The 11995-nt window shown below is 33.9% G+C and overlaps 1 protein-coding gene and 2 pseudogenes across 1 annotated transcript; 2 read left to right on the top strand and 1 right to left on the bottom strand.

Annotated features, from left to right (window-relative positions):
• The first annotated feature begins 1750 nt into the window (after window positions 1-1750).
• On the top strand, window positions 1751-3508 carry LOC125870122 (uncharacterized). The gene is made up of 4 exons (XM_049550475.1): window positions 1751-2084; window positions 2207-2519; window positions 2605-2671; window positions 2759-3508. Exons 1-4 carry the CDS (start codon window positions 1751-1753, stop codon window positions 3506-3508), a joined length of 1464 nt encoding a protein of 487 aa, XP_049406432.1.
• Window positions 3509-9461: 5953 nt separating this feature from the next.
• On the top strand, window positions 9462-10422 carry LOC125870121 (uncharacterized; annotated as a pseudogene).
• A 540-nt stretch (window positions 10423-10962) lies between these two features.
• Window positions 10963-11607, bottom strand: LOC125870120 (uncharacterized; annotated as a pseudogene).
• Between the last annotated feature and the right edge of the window lie 388 nt (window positions 11608-11995).

Below are 11995 nucleotides of genomic sequence, written 5' to 3'. Positions count from 1 at the left end.
TTCAAGATTGATTAGGTGTCCGTGTGTTACTTGTGAAAATGTGAGATATCATACAACAGAGACTGTTGCTATGCATCTTATGATGAATGGATTCAAACCAGGGTATACAGTTTGGACTAGCCATGGTGAGGTTGAAAGTGACACTATGTTTAATAACTTTGTTGTCGATGAAAGTAGTAGATCTACCGAGCATAATTATTTCCAAGGTTCTAGAATGTCAGATATGATTAATGATGCTTTTGGGATGCATTCTGATTTTGAACAAGGAGAAAATGCAGAAGAAGCAAACATCTTTTATGAACAATTGTGTGATTGTAGTAGTCCTTTGTTCAACGGGAGTCAACACTCTAAATTGTCTGTTGCAGTTAGATTGTTAAGTATCAAATCTGACAATAATATTTCTCAAGGAGCAATGGACTCTATGATAGAACTTATGAAGGAATTAGTTGACCCCAATGTAGAGATTCCTGATACTTATTATAAAGCAAATGCATTGGTGTCTAAGTTAGGACTCTCCTCGATAAGAATTGATTGTTGTGAAAAAGGTTGCATGTTATACTATAAGGAGGATGTCATTCTAGAGTCTTGTAAGTTTTGTAGTCACCCTCGCTATAAGATTGGTTCTACCGGAAAGAAACTTGCTATTAAGGCGATGCATTATTTACCTCTTATACCAAGATTGAAAAGGTTGTATGTATCAAATAGCTCTGCTCCTCATATGAGATGGCACCGTGAAAATAAAAGGCCACTTGGTGTCATGTGTCATCCATCTGACGGAGAGGCTTGGAAACATTTTGATAGAACTTATCCAGATTTTGCTGCTGAACCAAGGAATGTTAGGCTGGGCTTGTGTGCGGATGGTTTCACCCCTTTTTCAGTTGGGGCTACACCATATTCTTGTTAGCCTGTGTTTATTACACCGTATAATCTTCCACCTAAGATGTGTATGACAAGTCCATATATATTTCTGAATTGTGTCATTCCTGGTCCGAGTAATTCAAAAAGCAAGATTGATGTGTACTTACAACCTTTGATTGATGCGTTGAAATTGTTGTGGTCTGAGGGGGTAGAAACATGGGACATTTCTCGTAAACAAAATTTAAACATGCGTGCTACTTTAATGTGGACTATAAATAATTTTCCTGCCTATGGAATGCTATCTGGATGGATGACAGCTGGAAAGTTAGCATGTCCCTACTGTATGGAAGATATTAAATCATTCACATTAAAACATGGCCGAAAGAATTCATGGTTTGATTGTCATTGTCGGTTCTTGCCACCTGATCATGAGTTTAGGAGAAAGAAATATGCATTTAAAAAGAATAAAACTGAACGAGATGGTCCACCCCCAATATTAAAGGGTGATGATATTTGGAAAAGGGTTTAAAATTTTCCAAAGGTAACTGAGGAACCACCGTACAAATTTGATGGGTATGGTGTTGCACATAATTGGATTAAATAGAGTATATTCTGGGAGTTACCTTATTGGAAGGATAATATACTTAGACATAATCTCGATGTCATGCATATTGAAAAGAATTATTTTGATAATCTGTTCAACACTGTAATGGATGTAACTGGCTAGACAAAAGATAATATTAAGGCTAGACTTGACTTACCAGAACATTGTAGACGACCGGAGTTGCATTTACAGGAGTCTACTAACAACAAGTTACTTAAGCCCAAGGCTAGTTATTCATTCACAATGGAACATAAGAGAAAAATTTGTGAGTGGGTGGAAAGCTTGAAAATGCCAGATGGATATGCCTCAAATTTGGGAAAGAGGGTTGACATTGAGCGTGGAATATTACATGGGATGAAAAGTCATGACTGTCATGTTTTTATGGAACAATTACTTCCGATTGCTTTTTGTGGATTGCCTGAAAACATATGGAAACCGATGGCTGAAATCAGTTTGTTCTTCAAAGACTTGTGTTCCAGCACATTGAGAGTAGAGAATCTGGTTCGGATGGCCAAAAATATAGTTGTTATTAGTAATAAGTTGGAGAGGATTCTTCCACCTAGGTTTTTTGATGTGATGGAACATCTTCCTATTCACCTTGTTCATGAAGCTCTACTGGGAGGTCCAGTTCAACATAGGTGAATGTATCCTCTTGAGCGGTAAGTAACTATAACACATTTATTCTTATTTCATAAATCGTTAATATATCTTTTGAAATTATATATCTAATATAAAATTTTACAGGAGCATTGGCAAGTCTTAAAAGGGGTATTAAGAATAAACATAAGGTGGAGGGCTGTATGGCTCAAGTATATCTAGCTAAAGAAAGATCCCACTTTCGTTCTTACTACTTTGATGATTATGTGTCGTGTTTGAGAAACAGACCTAATCGACATGATGTGACTGGGAATGATCCTGCAGTACAATCATTATCAATCTTCAACCAACCGGGTAAGGGTTCAAAAAAGCGTACATTGCACAAACTTACCGAAAAAGAGAAAAAATCTGCAGAGCTTCATGTCTTGTTGAATTGTCCAGAAGTCCAACCCTTCTTAGAGTAAGAAAATTAAATATGTAAACAACATATATTCAACTCCGATTTTATTAAGGAAACTAACTGTATTTTCAATGTGATTCTACAGTTATTTTGTGAGCCAATATGGTGATGATCAAGTGTTTCCATCATTTATAACGTGGTATACTAATTGGGTAAGTGTTGTAATATATACACCTACTAAGAGATTAGTGTACTCTTCCTTCTACTAACATTGCTTTTAATTTACTAATTATATATAGGTCTACAATTCAGAAAATGCCGCCACATTTGATCAATTTTTCAAGGATATTTCTTGGGGACCGATTACAGTTCACACAATGTCCCAATATAACGTAAATGGTTTTAAATTTGCCACAGAGAAATACTCAAAGAATAAGAAAACTAATAATAGTGGTGTTTGGGTTAAAGGTGATAATGGAAATCAAAATGAGAATGTTGATTATTTTGGCGTCCTACAGGAGATTGTAGAGTTGGAGTATTCGGGTTGGCCAATCAAAAGAATAGTACTTTTCCAATGCAAGTGGTTTGATCCAACTTCAAGAGGTACGAGGGAGCTTAAGCAGCATAATATCATTGAAGTCAAGCACACTAGGAAGTATGAGGCTTATGATCCTTTTATTATTGCACAAAATGCTAAGCAAGTGTACTATGCTCCTTATCCGTTGCGTAGGGATAAGTCTAATTGGTGGGTTGTAATCAAAACAAAACCGATGGGGCGAGTGGAAGTTGAGAATGAATTGGATGTTGCATATCAAAATGAAATATCAAGTGTTCATCAAGTAGTGGATGCTGAGTTAGAAATGAATTTGGAGCATCCTGATCACATATTAGAAGAAGTTAATAGAGAAGAGTTAGATATGCCAACAAATATGGAGGAGGATGGGGAGGAAACTTTCGAAGAGGATGAATGGATAGATGAGGAGGAAACTTTCGAAGATGATTCATGTGAATGGATAGATGATGAAGAAACTTCCGAAGAGGATGAATAACAATTTGTATGTTTAGTTGGTGGATTTTTAGCTATTCATATTTGAGTATACTTTATATTTTAGTAGTTTTAACGTTTGTTCAACATTGTGAAAGACTATTTGGATTAAGCCTTATGTTATGATAACTTTGTTTGATATATTTGTTCGACATTGTGACATTATTTTGTACTACTTTGTTTTAATCTTTATATTTATTTGATATAGATGGTAGATAAAGACAAGGGTAAATAAAAAAAATCCGCTAATCCGAAAAAGAAATTTAAGGCCAATGCTATGTGAAGGCCCATTGGGGTCGTGATATCTGATGAGCCCTTTCGAGTTAATATTTCAAAAAGAGCTTCAGTTTCAACTACTCACTCGACACACCAGTCACATAATGCCTCTACTCATGTGGCTCCACAATCTGGTTATACTATATCTACACCCATTGTGGTACCTAGTTCGGGTTATCAAACATTGCAGGGCTATTCACATCTTGGTCGTGGGTCTAACATACCATCAGCTAGTGCTAGTCAGTGCAATAGTTTGAATACTAGTAATGGATCAATTGGACTTTCCAATCTTCATATTAAATCTAATGGCTCAGAGCCTAATACTCCCACCACCCAGCACTCAGATGCACATGGTCCTCAGCCAGGCGATAGAGACAATTTTCGGAGACTCGTCATCGAGCCATTAGGATACAAGTGATTTAATTATGTTTCATCTTTCATTTATCTATTTATATTTTAATTGATTGATTATTTTTTGTTTACTCTACTTCGTCAATGAACTCGTATTTCAGCTTACGTCCTGATGTGGGTATGGCAAAAATTATTTTAAAGTGCATCGGAACTCACTATAATGGTGTGTATCCGAATTGGAGTTCGATTCCACTTAACAACCAAGGGCAGATGTTCAATGAATTTAAGGTAAGAATATATATAAATTAAATTCATATCATATACATTTAAATTCTCTAGTCAATTGAACAATAAATATTTAGTAATTTTTTATTACAGAAATATTATGTATGGGCTCCCGAACACGAGGATGACGTTCAAGTGAACTTCAAGCTTAAAGCTTCAAAGTTGCTTTCTAGCACATTTTGTGATCGTCGAAGAGAAAACAGAATGCCTAAGTTTATATTTCCGAATCGATGGGCTTTGTTATTGAAACATTGGAGTACTGATGAAAAATTTAAAAAGAGGAGTGAGATTGGGAAGATGGCTCGCGCATCAGAAAAGGGAGGCTCTTTGCACACTGGTGGAGCTATTAGCCAGGTTACTAGGAAGGAAAGAATGGTATACTTTCTTAATTTAGTAAAATATTTTTTTTCTTTTTTGATAAGTACTTTTTGGAGATTAATGAAAACAAATTCTATATATGTTATTTGCAGGAAAAAGAGTTGGGTAGGCCGGTAGTTGTACCAGAGATGTTCAAGGTTACTCACGTCAAGAAGAGTGTGAACCCCACAAAAGAAGAAAGATGGATTGAGCCACGTGCTCAAGAGACATATGTAAGAACTCCATTCAAACTGATTTTTTTTTCGTTTCCTTGTATATATTGCATTCTTATTCATAGAGTTCTTTGTTTAAATTACAGGATTGGTATATACGAATATCTCAGGAATATCGTAGTACTCTACCTCTTGAGAGTCAGGACAGACCATTTACACAAGAAGAAAACAAGAATCTTTGGAAACAGAGTGCTGGTGAACCGATTAGAGGTTCAGTCTACGGCTATCCAGAAAAGGCGTATCAGAAGAAGAAGTCTTGGTATTGTGGTTCATCATCCTCAAGCTTTGATGGTGGGGATAGAGAGACAATATCTGCAATAGAGAGTAAGATAGCTTATCTCAATGTCGAGCTTGTTGTTGTAGCCGAAAGAGAGAAGAAGAGAGAAGAAAGAGAGAAGAAGAGAGAGAAGGAGATTGCGGCAGCAAAGGAGGTAGAGAACAAGAGGTATGCAGCGCTTCAGGCCCAACTAACTTTTCTTTTTGAATCAGGAAATATTCTTCCTCCATGTCCGGCTAGCAGTGATGGATCTAATCAGGAGAGTGATGAGAATGATAAGTCTGATAAGGAAAGTGAGGGTGATGAGAATGGTAAGTTTGATAAGGAGAGTGAGGGTGATGAGGAGTAGTTGTATCTATTTGACATTTTAGACTTCTATATTTTTGGAATTGTTTAATTTGATCGTATTTTAGTTTATTTTGAAGTTGGATGAAGTTTATTTTGAAATAGTTTAATGTATATGTTGAAAATATTGTGTTGTTTTGGTTGGATGAAGTTTATTTTGAAATTGTTTAATGTATATGTTGAAAATATTGTGTTGTTTTGGTTGGATGAAGTTTATTTGACTTTGGGTTGTTTTGGTTAGATGAATTTTATTTGGCTTTGGGTTGTTTTGGTTGGATGAAGTTTATTTGGCTTTGGATTGTTTTGGTATAAATATGCAGGTGGGCAACTAAAAATTGCAGCAATTTGCTGCCTGTTTTGCAGTAGAAAACCGACCTCCGGAGGTCGGAATTTCAAAAATAAAAAATAAAAATACCGACCTCCGGAGGTCGGAATTTCAACATTACAAAAATAAAAATACCGACCTCCGGAGGTCGGAATTTCAACATTACAAAAATAAAAATACCGACCTTCGGAAGTTGGAATTTCAACATTACAAAAATAAAAATACCGACCTCCAGAGGTCGGAATTTAAAAAAATGAATATTCCGACATAAAATAAAAACCGACCTCGAGAGGTCAGTAAATACCGACCTCCAGAGGTCGGTATTGAATAGCGACCAAGCTTTTTCCGACCTAAGCTGGGATGTCGGTTTTAGGTCGGTATTTCAGGGAATACTGACCTCCAGAGGTCGGTATTTATAGGTCGATATTCACTGTTTTTTTAGTAGTGCGAATTGATAACTTAATGTAATAAATTCCCTACATTTATTAATACATATAATCATGAATGTATCATTTTTAATTTTTCTACTTTTCTTAAATCAATAAAAGAAAATGAAGTAACGGGTGCCTTCTTTATTCTTTGAACTAATAACTTCATCTTTAAATAAATAAATAAAAAAGGTTTCACAATTAAGTAATGTGACACAGCTCACACGCCACGTGCCACAAATTCTTGAATCTTCCTATCTACAACCTTTTACAAAACTAAAAAGTACAACTCACACCCATTCTATTCAGAAAGACTACACAAAAATAACTAAAATGGGGGTGGGGGACCTAACCTAGATTCAAACTCGTGACCTATAGACTAATCATTTAAGCTTTAACCATTCACACTGCAATAACATTCGTTCATAATCATGCAAGGAAATTTATTGACTCTCTTTCATATCAGTTGTTTAATGAATATCACTATGCAATTTAAAAATGAGATATTATCAATAAATATAGTCTAATAACTCCTAAAATGTGAAAATAAATTGATCAAAGGTTGACATGTACCATAACTCATTGTATTAAGATATATACCCAATTATATCTTGATCATGATTATATTCATCACATTCAATTGACTTGTATTTGTGAAGAAGCATAACTCATATAATACTATATCCTTTACGTTTATTTTCATCGTAATGATTCTACTTATACTTATGATAAATCATCAATTATTGTAAAAAGGATCCAAATATAAACTTTTACAATCTTATTTACCAAAAACATAAGAAATTAAAAATTATTTAAATCCTCAAAACTTCAAAGAGTCTATTTTTTAAAAAAAAATAACTACAATGGGGTGGGGGGACCTAACCTATATTCGAACTAGTGACCTATAGACTAATCGTTTAAGCTTTAACTATTCGCACTGCAATAGCATTCGTTCATAATCACGAAAGAAAATTTATTTACTCTCTTTCATATCAGTTGTTTAATGAATATCACTAGGAAATTTTAAAAAATGAGATATTATCAATAAATATAGTCTAATAACCTCTAAAATGTGAAAATAAATTGATCAAAGGTTGACCTCAGGGGCGGATCTACATGGACAGGTGGGGGTGCCATGGCACCTAGTGATCTTGGAAAAAACGTTGTATATATATATATATATAGTAGTTAAATATATATAAATTTTGCCACCTAATAATTGAAATTCTGAACAGTTCAAATGGTTAAGGTGGCCGCCAGCCACACAGCCAACGCGGGTTCGATCTCCGCTGAAAACATCTATTTTTTTTGTTTGCTCCTTCTTTTCTTTTCTTTTTTTGTTTCATTAATGTGTAAAGGTTTTTTTGTTTGCTCCTTCTTTTTTGTCTTTTTCATTAATGTGTTAACGGCTTTAATTTTTTTTCTCCATTCATTCGTATTTATTTACTATTCTTTATTAATTCAAATTGACTCATTTTCACAATAAATTTTTAATTTTTTTTTTACTTTCTCTTTCATTAATTATTAATATGAATGTTACGTGTTTATTCTTTATTAATTAATGACTACTGAATTATAAACATCAAATAAATATTATTAAGAATATATTTAAATGGTAGTTTTAAAAAATATAAGTTTTAAAAATGATGAATATTATTATTAGATTTTTTTTTAATTTAAAGGTTCTTTCAATCTTCACTGACGTTCTTGCTAAGTAAGATGACTAGGCTGAAATTATAATTTTTATTTTTTCCCTACTATATATCTCCAACAACACATAAAGTCAATGGAATATGAATATATTAAGTTCATACTATAGATAGTTTATACAAGCTCAAATTTTAATGTGAAAATCTTTTTTTTTTTCTCAAAATTTCAGCGAATAAGACATCTAATTACAAAAAGTAAATAAAAATTGATTTGTATAGTTATCTCTAATCTCAGATTATCTAAAAAGAAATATTACTATAATACATATTTGATCGATTTGTTTATAAAAATAATAAAAAATAATAATAACCCGAATCGTAACCCAAAATTAAAGCAATTGATCATTTTATTTTACTAGAACGATGTGGCACCCACGACCTCCAAATCATAGATCCACCTTTGGTTGACATGTACCATAACTCATTGTATTAAGATATATACCCAATTATATCTTGATCATGATTATATTCATCACAATCAATTGATTTGTAGCATAACTCATATAATACTATATCCTTTACGTTTATTTTCCAAATAAGAAGTGTGAAGAACGTGACTACTTTGGTTTTTGGTTGTTTCATGGCCAAGTTAGATATTCAAATCCAGATGAGGAAAATGATAAAGCCCTCAACTCCTCTCCGAATCATCTCCGGAGCCTCAAGCTTTCATTTTTTGATTCCTCGTTTATATGTATCAATATTGTTCCATTACTTGTCAATTTACTATTTATAATAATGCAATATTTATAATGTTCACATGGACACCTATATATCTTTAAAACACACTATTAAATAGTGTAGAGGTAATAGGTCCTGCCCAAAATTTAAGATTATTACAATAATTTCGATCAAAGTTCAAATATATTTCGAACCAGTTTTCCAAAAATATAATGAGTAAAGATATTTGTGATCACTAGCAATGGGGGAGAAAGCATATTATGTCGCAATAGAAGCTTGATTCAAGGCGTCAGCAAAACACTGTCGTCTGTTCCAAAAACAAAAAGCCCATTAGTGCCTCGGGACGGAAGTGGGGGACGGTCCTACGCTTAGACAACATCAACACTTATCAATTAATATGAGCAAAATGATAAACTCAATATAACAATAAATATTTTCTTATTAAATACTATGTCAAATTAAAATTTAACTGATAAAATATCTATTTTTGGAGATAGAGAACGCTGGTTCCACCTAATAAGGATGCAAAGTCAATGAAAATTCTAGAAACCAACAAATCCTACTCCAAAGCTTTATAGGGCTGGAAGTTATTGTGATATATGTCAATACTCTTCAACTACTTGCCCAGTAGTATATGTACTGCTGAAATTGTAAGAATTATTATTTATTTACTATTAATTATTTCTTACTGTGATGGAGTTGGTTCTATTGCCGGGGAACATAGAGCTATCCCTACTTCAAATGTTGAAGAACCATCAAGCTCAAGAAAGGGAAGGGGAAGGGAAAGACCAAAGGTACATTACTATTTTGTCACTTACTTTTAAAGTTTAATCAACTTACTAATAAAATAAATGTTTTTTTGCAAATTAGAAATCAACAAATATTGAGAGTGAGCCTGTTGCAAAAAGGGGGAGAGGCATACCTAAAAGTGCAAGTGCAAGTGCAAGTGCATCAAAGGTTGCACCTCCAACAACTTCAAGAACACCAAGACATGAAGCAAGTGCAAGTGCAAGTGCATCAAGGACAGCACCTAGAACCACTGCACCTCCAACAACTTCAAGAACACCAACACATGAAGCAAGTGCGAGTGTAAGTGGTGCTGGAGTATCATCAAGAGCCTGGAGTGGTAGAGGAAGGGGTAGGAGACTGGGAAGTGCAGCAAGAGGTATTAATCATCCACTTGAAAGTTGGTTTACATGTTCTCAAGGTAGTACAACACAGGGTGTAGACCAGAATACAAATGTTGCACCAAAGGAAACTGCTACTGCCAGGAAAGGAAAGGGTGTTGGAAACACAACTCAATTTAAAAGGCCAAGAGTAACTGGAATGGGTGTGTTTCAAGCTGAAAATGGTTTCAAAACTTTCAATATAAGTATTGTGATGCATTCATATTGTTTGAACCCTAATGACTTGATAACATTTGTTCTCTAATAACCTTACTTCTCTAAAAATTTTATAGCCTGGACTGCCAAGTAGCAAAGTATTAGCTGGACCAAAAAGAGTTTTGAGATCAAATGTTGTAACTGGGGATGTTGGTTTCAAACCAACAAGTGGATTGAAGTGGAAAGGAAATCAAGCAATCACAACTAGAAGGCTCCAGCACATTAGAGATCAATCAAGGCTTTCAAACCCAAATTCTTCCTCCTCTTCATAGCCTCGAGACCCATGGAAACTATAATGTTGATATCAATGGTGTTTTCTTAGTACTATTTTGGTGGCCACTATAAGTACTATTTTGTTTCATGTTTGAAGGAAAAACAACTATTTCCTGTTTTTTTGTTATATGTATGTATGAAATAGTACTAAAATTATGGGTACTTATGCAATGTGAAAACTTTATTTTGCTTTTAAGTTCACTTTTAGAATCAACTTTGTACTGAAAACTTGCTCTTAAGTAATGAAATTTTGGACACTTATGCAATGTGACTTGTATTATTTATGTGAAGCTTTGTTTTTTATTTGCAAGAATAGGTACTGCAATTTTGGGGTACTTATGCAATGTGTTTTTGTGTTATTTATATGTAGCTTTGTTGGGAGAATAGATATTGTGATTAATACTTCTTTATTTACTTCATTTTACAATTTCAAACACAAACAAATCAGGGCAAATAGAGAATTAAGACAATTTCAAACACAAACAAATTCAAATTTTCATTACGGTAGAGCAAATAAAGGTTTCAATACCACAAAATAATTATGGCAATTTCATTTGATCCTTCAACCTACCAACTTGGGTTAGAAAGCTAACAAATATAACAACAAAACAAATCATCAAACAACAAAGGAATTTCCCAAAACAACGACAACCTTCATCATTTTTCTTCATTTTCATCTTCTTCTCTTTCAAATCACCCATTTCTTTTACAGCGCAACCCTTCTCCTTTGAATTGATGTTGAGATTTTCATAACGATTTTGAAGACTTTCACCTTCATCCAAAGGATTTTTTTCTTGTTTTGACTGTTCAATGTTGGAATTATCAAGCTGTTCCAATTACATCTTCACACGCTCATATTTTTCTTCTAACTCCTTAATCTTATTCACCAATTTCGGAAGAATAAACCGAGATCTTTCATCGACTCTCTCCTTGTCTCTCCATCTAAAAAAATTACAGTTCGTGACCTCATAGTGAGGACAAGACCAAATTCGTCTTCCGGGATTGCGATCTGACCAAGACGTCTGCATTTGCAATAAGATTCCATGCTTGCATCGCACTTCCGCATTGATCATTGAATCATTCTCATCCATACACAACTTATTCAACTCGGATTTTTTCATAACCCTAACATTTATACATAAAAATTGTGAAAGAAATTTAAAATCATAACTAACAATAGACATAAAAAGGTGTAAATATAAAGAATATATTAAAATGTTACTTTACCTTTTCGAATCAAGGAGCAATTTAACTTGAATGATAATGATAATGGAGGTTTTTTTTTCTAAAGATGATGAACAATAAAGAAGAAGACAACTTAGTTAAAGATGAAGAACAATGAAGAACAATAAAGAACAATAAAGTTTATTTTAACACGTGACCAATTTTTATTGGTCAGTGTTGTCTAAAAACTGCACCCACACGCCTAACATTGGTGAAGTAACGAACTCAGCCACGTAGGCCAAAAAGTGGTAAAAAATTAATAAAAAAATAAGTTTGGGGGGGTAATAGGACCTTAGTAAAGGTCAGGTGTGTCTCAGGGATTTTGGGCATAGGCTGGGGGGGGGGGGG

This window comes from Solanum stenotomum, chromosome 7 (assembly GCF_019186545.1).
Source record: "Solanum stenotomum isolate F172 chromosome 7, ASM1918654v1, whole genome shotgun sequence".
NCBI lineage: Eukaryota > Viridiplantae > Streptophyta > Magnoliopsida > Solanales > Solanaceae > Solanum > Solanum stenotomum.
Note: the sequence above shows the minus strand (reverse complement) of the source record. Positions and strands in the feature narration are given on the sequence as shown.